This window comes from Scomber scombrus, chromosome 6, assembly GCF_963691925.1.
Source record: "Scomber scombrus chromosome 6, fScoSco1.1, whole genome shotgun sequence".
Taxonomy (NCBI): domain Eukaryota; kingdom Metazoa; phylum Chordata; class Actinopteri; order Scombriformes; family Scombridae; genus Scomber; species Scomber scombrus.
In genome coordinates, this window is record NC_084975.1 from 933,528 (window position 1) to 947,082 (window position 13,555).

The 13,555-nt window shown below is 41.2% G+C and overlaps 1 protein-coding gene across 1 annotated transcript in view; it reads left to right on the forward strand.

The window, feature by feature from the left end:
* The window catches only part of LOC133981650 (metabotropic glutamate receptor 8-like), a 165,448-nt gene that overhangs the window by 89,249 nt on the left and 62,644 nt on the right, over positions 1–13,555 (forward strand). Inside the window, exon 6 of the mRNA XM_062420453.1 lies at positions 11,677–11,877. Within this exon, the coding sequence (XP_062276437.1) occupies positions 11,677–11,877 (201 nt within the window). The remainder of the gene's footprint in view (positions 1–11,676; positions 11,878–13,555) is intronic.

The following is a 13,555-nucleotide window of genomic DNA, read 5'->3' on the forward strand; positions in this document are numbered from 1 at the left end:
TAGCAGATCTTCAGACGAAGCTAAAGCGGAAACAACAGGAAGATATTAATAACCCAAACCCTACTGTAAAGCAGGAAATTAGGAAACTACAGGGAGAAATCAATGATGTTTACACACAGGAGGTCCAGAGGAATTTAACTTTCCTGAGACAGAAATATTATGAGATAGGAGGGAAATCAGCAAAATACCTGGCATACAAACTACGGAAGCAACAGGAGGAAAGCACTATATATAAAATTAAGAACCCTAAAACTCACATACTGGAAACCAAATTGGAAAGGATCCAGGAATGTTTTGAGACCTTTTATAGGGACCTTTACACTCAACCTGACGCCCCAGGGGAAGATTGTTTTGATGCCTTTCTCAGCTACGTGAACCTACCCTCACTATCAGACTCTGAAAATGATAATTTATTAAAACCGATTTCGACAGAGGAAATCAATGCTGCTATCACCAGACTAAAATCAGGCAAGGCAGTGGGGCCCGACGGGTACAGCTCTCAATGGTATCGCATCCTAAAGTCAGAACTAGTCCCACTATTGCTGAAGACATTTAATTACGTCCTGCAGAAGGGAGAAATCCCTCCCTCTTGGAGGGAGGCCACCATTTCAGTTATCCCAAAAGAGGGGAAAGATAAACGAGAATGTGGGAATTATCGACCAATTAGTGTCCTCAATTTAGATTATAAATTATTTACCTCTATTCTTACCCGCAGATTGGAACACCTGCTGCCTGAACTCGTCAATTTAGACCAGACTGGTTTTATACATCACAGACAAACAACCGATAACATAAGAAGAGTACTACACATCCTTGGACAGATACAAAATGACAAAACTCAAGTAATCATAGGGAGTCTAGACGCTGAGAAAGCTTTCGACTCCGTCAGATGGGCATTTCTTTACAAGGTGCTGGGTAAGTTTGGATTTCAGGACAGGTTTATCAAAGTAATCCAGGCGTTGTATGACAGACCTTCAGCCCGCATCAAGGTCAACGGTGATCTATCAGAGGCCTTTACCCTAAAACGAGGGTGCAGGCAGGGCTGTGCAATATCGCCCCTCCTTTTCAACTTATTTATAGAAGTATTAGGCCAATTAATTAGACAAAATCAAAATATTAAGGGTATCATATTATCAGGAGTTGAACATAAGGTAGCAATGTTCGCTGATGACGTGCTGGTCTGCCTGGGGGAACCAGAGAGGTCATTTAGTGAATTGATGTCTACTTTGAATGATTTTGGCAAGCTGTCTGGTTACAAAGTCAACATTTCAAAAACCCAGGTGATGACTCTTAACTATTCAGCCCCGGTGACTCTACGTAAGAAATTCAAGCTAAATTGGGAAAATGAAAACATCAAATACCTAGGAATACACCTGACTAAAGACCTCGCGGGGCTCTTCAGAGCAAACTATGAGCCAATATCTTCAAGTATAAAGGCAGATCTACATAGATGGAACCTGGTCCCCTTCCTGAGTCTTAGTGCAAGGATAAGTGCAGTTAAGATGAATGTGTTACCACGTTTACTTTATCTGTTTAGGAATTTGCCTATAGAGGTGGGTGAAAATCAATTTAGGGAGTGGGACAAGTGGATCTCCAGATTTATCTGGCAGGGACGGAGGCCAAGGATTAAATATGTCACCCTTCAACTCGCAAAGGGAAGTGGAGGGTTGGGTCTCCCCTGCCTAAGGAATTACTACAATGCTGCACAGATAGCTCCCCTTGTATACTGGTGTAATGAAACATATAAAGCAAAATGGAAGGAGCTGGAGTCCAATCTATCAACTCAGTTCCCCATCCAAGCTGTAATAGCGGATAAAGGCTTAATTTGTCATTTGGAAAAGCTAAAGAACCCCTGGTTGAGCCACACTCTTCGAGTCTGGCAAAAGGTGATAAGTACTTGTGGGATACATAGAATGTTGAGAATATTCAGATGGTTTGCTTTTGACTCTGATTTTACTCCCAATAGACACGACTCCAGCTTTAAATCATGGACAATGTATGGTCTTACAACATTTATTTCACTTACTCAAAAAAGTACTGTGTGCAGCTTTGATACCTTGCGGGACAAGCATGGCCTAGCACGGATCGAATTCCACAGATACCTTCAACTACGCTCCTATATCGACCATGAATGCAAATTAACTAATTTCTCTGAAGTTGAATCAGAATTTTATCACATTCTAAAAAATGCTACGACCATGATCCCTTCTAAATTAATTTCAAAGCTATACACAGCTCTCTCCAACGCTAACAATAATAACACTCAATACATTAAAAATAAATGGGAAGCGGAATCGGGGATTGAGATCTCTGAGGAGGCTTGGGATAATATCTGGTCCTTTCAGTGGTCAACATCCAGCTCTATGGACTGGAGGGAACATTGCTGGAAGAATATTATTAGATTTTTCAAAACACCGTATCAGGAGAGGTATAAAGGTGCAACTATGCCGTGCTGGAGGCAGTGTGGCTCGGCTGCTGCTAACCACTATCATATCTTCTGGGATTGTCCCAAGTTAAAAACCTTCTGGAGGGATATCCAGGTTTCTTTAAGCACAGTCTTTAACACTCAAATACCCCTGAGCTTTGATGTCATGTACCTGGGTCATGTTCCTTTTCTCCAGTGTAGGAGAGAGATAAAGCTGCTGCAAATTCTTTTGGTGGCAAGTAAGAAATCAGTTACAAGAAGATGGTTAAGCCCGATTCCGCCTACTCAAGATGACTGGATTGGAATTATTCTGGAGATATATAGAATGGAAAAATTGACCTACCAAATAAGACTTCAAAAGGACAAATTTTACCAAATCTGGAACAACTGGATTTCATTCATTGCCCCCACAAGAGCAGACTTTATCTGATCTCACTGGTATTGTTGCTTTGTAATTCGCTCATTTAGTTTCTGACTTGTTTCTGAAAATTATTTATATGACAGCGGCGGCAGGGGTCCCCCCCCCCATGGGCTCTGTGTATAGTTACCTGTTCTACTCTTTATTAAGCTGTACGAGAATTTTCCCTAAGTGAAATAGTCTGGGCAACGTGTCAACATGGGCCTAAGGTGATAACTTTGCTCCCGCTGAAATGACTATAACACCAATCTCACATAGTCTATGTTACTTCTGGAGAGTGGGACCTGCAGACCCCTGATTTGCGCTTGTACACTCTTTGGACTTGTAAGCCCTGTTTGACTGATGTTGCACAATTTCTGTATATAAAACAAAAACTGGAATGGCATTTATATCTGCTTTACTGTTGATGCCATGTGAATGTACTTCTCTGTCCATTCCAAATAAAGATACAATTATAAAAAAAAGCAGAAATAATTCAACCTGCCAATTAACGATAATTCAAATGATTTTTATTCAGTTTTCAAGTATTACCTGTAATAGATTTACCAGATTATATATATATATATAAAAGGGTAAAAGACCTGAAAATGTACATACATCAATGTCATTTAATTTATATATTAAAGGGGCCTGCAGCTTTTTTAGCAATATGCACGTATAGTATCAGCCCTTTATTAAAATAACATTACAGTTCCCTTCATTCATCGCTAAAGTTGCTTTATTATATTAATTAAGGTACAAATTCCAGCGTCCAACCAGAGAGATTAATAAATGAATAAATGAATGTTCAGTAACATGTTAACAGGATTTTAATGGCTCATTTATCCAGTTAAATGTCCAGAGCCTATAAATCCATTAAATAACCCCTCCAGACATGATTTAATACATAGAACAATATTGTGTCTGATGTGGTTTTTACACAAATAAATATATACGAATATTCACGGTGAAGTCAACTCCGTGTTTGTGACCTGCGGACTTCAAATCTCCTCTTCACAGAGTTAAATATTGATCCATGATGCTTCAGCAGATCAATGAAAACAAACTCTAAATAACATCATTCTGCACAGAGAAGAGAACATCATGCAGCTGAAGAAGAAGAAGTAAAACATGTTGAAATGATGGAAACTTAAAATGAACCAAACTGTCTAAATTGTCACATGTTTGATATATTACTGAAGAATTTCAAATGTGATTCTAAGGGGATAATTAAGGTATAGATTAATGGTTTATAGTCTCTGATCTAAGATTTATTATGGGATTAAAGGGATTTGGTTGCCTAGTGTTACGACTGAACATGAAATCAGCTTTCATCTACATCTGCTTCAGTTTCACAGTGCAGCTCTTCTTGCTCTGTGAGGTCGAGGTCTGATCCTCTGCGGCTCCGTCCCTGATGTCTGCAGCCTCCGGCACAGTCGGGCTCTGTCGGCCTTTCACTGACGGTTATCTGTAAATAGTTGTGTGTTTGTTTGTGTGCGAGCAGCAGCCGACAGAGAGGCTTGTTTAGATAATGAAGAACCGTCTGTCGTTTGCTGATCCTGGTGTCGGCACGTCGCTCTCTGATCGGCTGGAAAAACAAAATCCTCCCTGACAAGTTATTTATTCTCATATTCAACCCTCAAGGATGTGAGATGCTGCAACACTTTATTTAAAGATTTACATATAATTTACATTTAATATTCCAGCAACAGTTGAATCCTGTTTTCTGACCAAAATCTTTTGACTTTACACTGAAGTCATTTAACTTGTACAGAGGCGACTAAGGCTCAAAGAACAGCTGAGTCATCAATATGCTGCTTCCTCGTAGGTGTGAAAAGACCTTTTTAAAACAATTAGATTGAGATGTTTCTGCAGTGACTCCATTCCCTCAGCAGAGGCTAAGACTGTGGAGGTTGTACATTTACATTTAGTCATTTAGCAGACGCTTTTATCCAAAGTGACTTACAACCGTTGGCATAGCAACGGGAGCAATTTGGGGTTAAGTGTCTTGCCCAAGGACACATCGACATGTGGACTGGAGGAGCCGGGAATCGAAACGCCAATCTTCCAATTGGTGGATGACCGCTCTACCTCCTGAGCCACAGCCGTCCCTTTGTTGAGGTTGTAGAGTTTTTAGAGTCTGTAGAGTCTGTGGAATTTGCTTCCTCGTAGGGGTGAAAAGACCTTTTTAAAACAATTAGATTGAGATGTTTCTGCAGTAACTCCTTTCCCTCAGCAGCAAACACAGAGGCTAAGACTGTGGAGGTTGTGGAGTTTGTAGTTTGTGGAATTTGTACAGTTTGTTGAGTTCGTTGAGGTTGTAGAGTTTTTAGAGTCTATAGAGTCTGTGGATATTGTAGAGTTGGTGGAGTTTATTTTATTCAGTCTGACGATCAGTATCTCCACCTCGAGACTCCACCAACAGTCTTACCAAAGAACATGAATATTTGATTCTGTTCTTGGGCTTTGTTTAAATATGTGTTTGCCTCATTGTTTTGTCTCCTTTTTATATTTGTTTCTTCCTTTTGTACTCCTCTTTGTTCCAACTGTGCTGCGGATTCTATTGAAATACACTGAGCTCATATGAAAGGCTGATTTGCATTTGAACGCCTCTTTGTGTTTTGACTGTGTGTGTTTTTACCTTTGTGCTGAACTTAGTGAGGAACATCAGCAGGTGAATAAGTGATGTCAGCAGAGCCTGGTTTTCTTTCTTCCCTCTGTTTAAAAAGCAGCGGGGGTCCCCGAAAAAGAAAACCTGCCTTCAAATCAGAAAACCGAGCATCTGTTTGGTGTTCGGCAGCACTCTGGGACGTTTGGCTACGTGTGTGTTTGTGTCAACACTTCGGTTTGAAGAGGAGATTTCAGATTTAAGCACAGAGCCTTAGAGGATCGTCCAGCTGTTTGATTTTATTTTGCTGTTTTCACCCATTTAAGTGTTGAATGACCTACCTGAGCTGACCTGGGATCTGTTGGTCTTGACGTTAGATTTGACGCCTTTTCGGTCATGACATTGTCTGGACTTTGGACTGCAGATGAGACTTGTTGATCAAGTAAACACTAACATGACTTACAGCTTGTCGGTCTTGTCTTTGGACTGGAATACAGGACATGTTGTTCTTGACTCTTGGCTGAATAACAAATGAAAAGCAGATGCTACCGTCTGAATAATAAACCTAAAGTATTGATCAGAAGTCTTCAGCACTGGTGGACATCTGAGTGACTGCTGCGATGATTTATGTCGCTTTTCTTCTCCTGTGCTGTCATCATATTTCCCTTTTTACATACTGTTTGTTCTTTTTATAGATATACATGAGCAGAGAGTGAATAATGCAGCTTTATTATGCAGTAAAGGGTCTTCAGAAGGATTAGTGAACGGTTGAGCTGCCATCACACGTGTCTGTCATGTTTTTATGACTGCTGATGAATCTCACACAAACTGACGCTACTGATAAACATCACAGCCAATGAAAACACTCTATTAATGTAAATATATTCATTCATGTGAGAGACGCCACAGCTGGGTCGGTTTCCCCTGAACTCATCCCATCAACGGTTACCTCTGTGATTAGTTCGCCGCTTATCTAATTTACAAATCTAATTGAAACAGAAGGGAGAGAGAGAGGCGGGAAAACAGAGAGGCGTCCATCCTGTCGAGGAGGAATTAAATTGATCTCATGGGTGATGTGAAGATGAAACACCAGCAGCTGTTCTGTCGAGCGTGCTGCCTCAACTCCCCTCAGCCAGAGTTTCATCATCATCATCATCATCATCTTCATCATCATCGTCGGTCATCAAGGCTCATTAGCAATGCGATGTTCTGCTCGTCATATGGCCAAAGATGACACTCCCTTATTTCCCTTCAGAAATCAAACACGTAGGTTCTGCGGATGATAAGCAATTGATTTGTTTTTGTTAATAACGTCTTTAGAGAGAGACGCTTGTAAATAACTCAGATTCTGTGTTAATGAAGCAGCTGTTTATGCTTTTGTCACACATTTCCAATCAATCAATCTTTATTTTTATAGAGCCAAATCACAACAAAGTTATCTCAAGGTACTTTACACATAGAGCAGGTCTAAACTGAACTCTTCAAGTTTAATTTTAAAGAGACCCAACATTCCCACATGAGCAGCACTTAGTGACAATGGCAAGAAAAAACTCTCTTTTAACAGGAAGAAACCTCAGAACCAGACTCAGTGGGAAAACCTCTGCTTCGACCGGTTGGGGTAGAGAGGAGAGAGAGAAGCACATTGAAAATCAACATTGAAGCTTCCAGAGCAAAAATATCTCAACGAGCAAATACAAAATTCCCATGAAATCTACGAGAAGAACTCATGGTCCTCAGAGGATGAACTCTTTAGATTTTAATGTCCACATGACCAGGAAGAGCTGGAAGCATGGCTGGAGGCTGTTTAAGCTTCCTGTTGTCTTCCTGTCAACCAGGCAACTTTGACTGTTAATAAAACATTTAGTGTAAATAATCACCTTTTTAGCCAACTTCATTCCAACTTCACACTTATTTTTTTGAAATTATAGCTAATTTTTAAGTAAAAAAAAGCAGAAATTAGGAATAATTTGTACTAAATTTAAGATCAGAGGAATATATGTTGATGATATATGTCGAAATCTTCAGTCAGGATACTTTTTAAACCATTTCAAATATTGAACATGTGCTGTTGTCTGGTTTGGCAGTTTCAAAAGCATCAAGTACAAAGTAGTGATGATTATACTGATGATAAATTATATTTCTGATATAAAAACATTTAGAAACACAGGTCAACTTCGACCCCAAGACAACAAGAGTTCCCTGTGTTTAACATGGTCAGAAAGCTCCTGTCTGCTGGCCTGTATTCAGCCGACTCTTATTTCAGATCGAAATGTTTAACCAGTTAAACACCAGAGTATAAAACTTAGTCCGAAATGTAGTTTTTGTGCTGAGCAGACAGACTCCTGGAAAACCTTCCCTGTGTCAGAGACAGACGCTGCATTCAGGCACAGTTTGAATTTACAGATTCGAACATGAGTATTCCTTTAAATATTGAGGGAGCACTCAGACACTCATCATCTCCAGCGAGCGAGCGATCATCCGCGGCTCGGCTGTACATCTCCTCTCTGCCTCGGCTGTTTGACGTCCTCGGCTCTGCGCTCGCCGCTCTCCGCTCATTCATTACGGCCGTACAGACGTGTAATCAGTCTTTACTGCCGGAGCAAATGTCTCCCTCGACGGATCCCCCGCCGTCCGCCTGCCATTAAAATTAAATTGGATTTCATTTCTAAGCTCCTATTAATCAGAGACGTCTTGTCTGTTGATGGAGGGTCCAGTCCGGCAGTTAGTCTCCTTTTCTTCCCGCCTTCTGGAGAGCGCCATGACTCTAAAAACCATAATTACTCAGTTAAAATTTGGGAAAGACTTTCAACATAAAAGATGACGATGTCTTCTCCGCTCTGTTATTTAACCTTCGTGTCGTCCTCTCCGGGTCAAATTGACCCCGTCTGTTTTGACTGTTCCTTCTTTCCTCCCTTCCTTCCTTCCTCCCTCCCTCTTTCCTTCCTTCTTCCTCCCTTCCATCCTTCCTTCCTTCTTCCTCCCTTCCTCCCTCCTTTCCTTCCTTCTTCCTCCCTTCCTTCCTCCTTTCCTTCCTTCTTCCTCCCTTCCATCCGTTTCTTCCTTCTTCCTCCCTTCCTTCATTTCCTCCCTCCTTCTCTCTTTCTTTCTTCCCCCTACCATCCTCCCTTCCTTCCCTCCCTCCCTCCCTCCTTCCTTCTTTCCTCCCTCCCTTCCTTCATTCCTCCCTCTTTTCATTCCTTCTTCCTCCCTTCCTTCCTCCTTTCCTTCCTTCTTCCTCCCTTCCATCCGTTTCTTCCTCTTCCTCCCTTCCTTCCTTTCCTCCCTCCTTCTCTCTTTCTTTCCTCCCCTACCATCCTCCTTTCCTTCCTTCCTTCCTTCATTCCTTACCTACCTCCCTCCCTCCCTCCTTCCTTCTTTTCTCCCTCCCTCCCTCCTACCTTCCTTCCTCCCTCCTTTCCTTCCTTCCTTACCTCCTTCCTCCTTTCATTCCTTCCTTCCTTCCCTCCCTCCCTCCCTCCCTCCCTCCTTCTTTTTTCTCCCTCCCTCCTACCTTCCTTCCTCCCTCCTTTCCTTCCTTCCTTACCTCCTTCATTCTTTCCTTCCTTCTTCCTTCCTTCTTCCTCCCTCCTTTCCTTCTTCCTCCCTCCCTTCCTCCTTTCCTTCCTTCTTCCTCCCTCCTTTCCTTCCTTCTTCCTGCCTTCCTTCCTCCTTTCCTTCCTTCTTCCTCCCTTCCTTCCTTGACTCGAGGACAACAGGAGGGTTAATCACATCTAATGAGATGGAGTCCAGTGTATTTTTAAAAAAGCTAATAGGTTAGTTATAGGCGACGTGTTTCATTTCACATTCCCATAATCCTTTGTGAGTTACTCTGCGCCTGGCAGCAAAGAATCTCAATAATTTAGTTTGTCGATCACTTTCAGCTCAAAAACATGAATCCACACTGATGTCTCTGCTCAGAGGATCAATCCACAAACTAAAAAACCTTCATGCAAGAACATTTTCACACTATTCTCATGAAGCTTAGCGAAAGTTCAGACAGGAAGACCACCTCTTTGTATGCTCACGTCATAGTTTTATTTCTCATTCTTTAGTCATCCTGATCCTTCTCACAGCTCATACTGATCTCTGTCAAAGCTCATATTTTCCTTGCTGTTATTGACACATCAGCTGGTCAAGTCTAACCAGGCGGGGAGCTCCGGTCCTCTGAAATGAGGCCAACATGGAAGTAACTTAAAACTGCATTCTATCAAAAGGCCACCAGGGGGCGACCGTTTTGGTGTCAAAAGGACTTCCGTCTCTATACAAGTCAATGGAGAATTCACCAACTTCTCACTTGATTTCTAACCTCAGTAAACGTTTTCAAAATGTGTTTATGGTCTCAATCGCTAGTTTAAAGCCTTCTTCAATGCAGTATGATGTTCATTTGGGACATTTTGGCCTCCCTGATTTTATATGTGACGATAAAGCAGGGTATGCATTAGGGGGCGTGGCTACGTGGTGATTGACAGGTTGATTGGTTCACAGGTTCAGGAGGGCGCCTCATGCTCCTCCTGATGCCCATATAAGTAGAATCCCTGTTTTTATTTTTCCCAGCATGCACCTGAAATTTTCAAGATGGCGCTGCTCAGATCCGATACTATTGGCCTCCGAGCAGCAGTCCACAAACCAATGGGTGACGTCACGGATGTTACGTCCATTTTATATACAGTCTATGGTCTAACCAATAGCACAGTGACACACCTTCACTCTCAGCCTATCATATTGCAGCTGTCTTTATAAATGTTCTCCTTCTCTGCTCAGGTGCTTTCTTAATGCTGTTCCTCCCCATCACCACCCAGTCTTCAGATTCCTCAATGCAACACTTCAACCTCATCAGCTGATCAGTTTCAGCCTCATGATGACTTTGTTGTGATTTGGCCCGAAATTTATTGATGGCAGTCATCAGCCACCAGCAGTGTCTGGACTCCATTTGATGCTGCTGATCAAAAATTCTCCCTGCAGAGTCCAAGCCCCAAAGACTATGACAATACCTAATCATTAATATCATCTGCATAATAAACATTATGTTACTTCATCTCTGGTCTCTCCTGATTGAACTAATTTAAACTGTCCGACTCTGTTCTGTGGTGTTTGTTGGTATGAGTGTTGGAGTCAGAGTCAACAGACTTGTGATAAATCAGCCTGATGCTTGTCAGCTGCAGCTCGACATGATGCTGGACGGAGAGCTGCAGAAACAATCTGACCCAGCTGTTTATACTGCTGACACAAAGAGCTGCTGAACCCAAAATATGCCCCAAAAAACCCATCGGAGACTGACAGCTATGATGATGAAGTTTGCTTAGTTATTTATTTTATTATAGTTGATTTCAGAGTCATATTTAATATTCATTCAGACATTAAGACTTTATTATTATTATGATTCTGAGTCAAACCAGAAACTGTCGTACCTCACAGAAAATATGATGAATGCCACAAATCTCTTAAATCTCTAAAATCTCTCGTACGTGTCTCTTAAAGATGGATCCGTTGGTTTGAGTGTTTCCTTTAATTTCTTGTAACTTTTTGTGTCATTTCATTGTGATTCAGTTCTTAGATATCCAGTAATTATGATATTTAATTTGATGATATTTGCTTGTAATTATAATATAGTGTTTGACTTTAGCTGCTAAAGAGGATCCATATAAATGTTTGACGTTGGAACGAGCTTCTGAACGTATCACACAGTTTAACCCTCCTGTCGTCCTCCCGGGTCAAATTGACCCCATCACTTTTTTACTGTTCCTTCTTTCCTTCCTTCCTCCTTACTCCGTTCCTTCCTTACTCCTTTCCTCACTTCCTTCCTTCCTCCCTTCCTCCCTCCCTCCTTACTTTTTTCCTTCCTTCCTCCCTTCCTCCCTCCTCCTTTCCTTCCTTCCTCACCTTCCTTCCTCCCTCCTTTCCTTCCTTCCTTCCTTCCCTCCTTCCTCCCTCCCTCCCTCCCTCCCTCCCTCCCTCCCTCCCTCCCTTCATTCATCCCTCCTTTCCTTCCTTCTCCCTCCCTTCCTTCCTCCTTTCCTTCCTTCTTCCTCCCTTCCTCCCTTCCTCCCTTCCTCCCTTCCTTCCTTGACTCGAGGACAACAGGAGGGTTAATCACAGCTAATGAGATGAAGCCCAGTGTGTTTTTTAAAAAAGTTAATAGGTTAGTTATAGGTGACGTGTTTCATATCACATTCCCATAATCCTTTGTGAGTTACTCTGCACCTGGCCTGCTCTGATCTCTCCTCGCTCTCGTTCTTCTGCTTCCAGGTTTGGAGAAAGTCAGCCGCGACTCTACGTACGAGCAGGAGGGGAAGGTGCAGTTTGTGATGGACGCTGTGTACGCCATGGCTCACGCTCTGCACCACATGCACCGCGAGCTCTGCGCCGGTTCCCCCGGACTCTGCACCCGCATGGCCAACATCGACGGCAAGGAGCTGCTGGCCCACATCCGAGCCGTCAGCTTCAACGGTAAGATCTGCTGCTCGGCATCTTCGTCATCGTCATCATCACTCGCCCCCATGTGTGTAGTGTTGTACTTGAGGAAGTAGAAATAATGAGTGCTTTAAGAAATCTGACCATGTTATGAAGGCTGAGTGGTTATTATAGATTAAGACTGGGGTTCGATACCCGCCAAGAAACGCCTTTGTTCACTTGGGTTAATGAGGTTTATTTAGTGTCCATGAGGTTTATTTTAAATTTAAGGGGTTAAAATGATAAAATAAACGTATGAATAACTTGCACACATTCTTTTAATCCATTTAGAGAGAATATATTAGAGGATTATGGTAAAAATGTCTAAGTGGTGTAACCATAAAAACTTTGTACCAAATAATTCAACTTGCTTAAAAACAGTAAATTGTCAATAAAACACCATATCAACTAGTTTGGCATGATCTTACATTATAACTTTATATTAAATAAAGCTAATGGAATACAATTGTTCTAAATATTACATTTACTCTGGTTACCATGGAGATCAGGAACCTCACTGCTTTCTTTCTTTCTTTCTTTCTTTCTTTCTTTCTTTCTTTCTTTCTTTCTTTCTTTCTTTCTTTCTTTCTTTCTTTTTTTCTTTCTTTCTTTCTTTTCTTTCTTTCTTTCTCCTACTTGTTCTTTCCCTTTCTCTTCTTCCTCCTTTATCTTTCTTTTTCTTTCTTTCTTTCTTTCTTTCTTTCTTTCTTTCTTTCTTTCTTCTTTCTTTCTTTCTTTCTTTCTTTCTTTCTTTCTTTCTTTCTTTCTTTCTTTCTTTCTTTCTTTCTTTCTTTCTTTCTTTCTTTCTCCTCTTCCTTGTTTATCTTTCTCTCCTCTAACTTCGTGTTTTCTCTCTTTTTTTCCTCCTTCTTGCTCCTCCTTTCTTTATTTCCCTTCTTCCTCTTTTATCTTTCTTTTTTCGTTTTTTTCCTTCTTTATTTCTTACTTTTTCTTTCTTCTTTTCTAGGAGATAAAATATGTAATATTTATCATTCTTTTGTGGTTACACCATTTGACATTTTCAGGAGCATTCAGTCTTACTTTTGGTAAAAAATGGTTCAAATATCATTTCAAATGATATAAAACCAACAAAAATACTAAATGTACATTTTAACAAACCTGATGCTGCTTTTAAATCTAGTTTAACTGATTTATGAATTCATCATCTAACCAACACTTATTATCACTGAGCCTTTAACAGTTAAAAACATTCCCTCTTCTCCATTTTTCGGCATATTTTATGAGCTTTTATGCCTCAGTCTTCAGTAGAAAGCAGCATGTGTTCTCCTTTGGGTCCTCATAAATATAGAAGTACAGTAACAGACAAACACATTATATCCTGAATCTGACCTAAGTGGAAGTGAGGTGCAGTAAACAATGAATGGATGTAATGTACGATGATGAGTCCAGTTTGATATGACAGTGATGATCAGTCTAAGGGTTAAACAGGAGATATAAAGTCCAGTTTGATTAAAGTTCAGTTATTTAGTTTCTGTTTCTGCTGCTGGAGGTTTTTATTGTCTTCAGTCTTTCTGGTTTTTTTGTTGAGGGGAAAAGTTTAAAGTGTCTGCATCCAGGATGGGACGGGTCGGAGATGATCCTGCTTGCAGCTGATCAGTCGGGGGTTTGTGTGTGTGTGTGTGTGTGTGGGGGGGGGGGGGGGGGGGAATCCTGT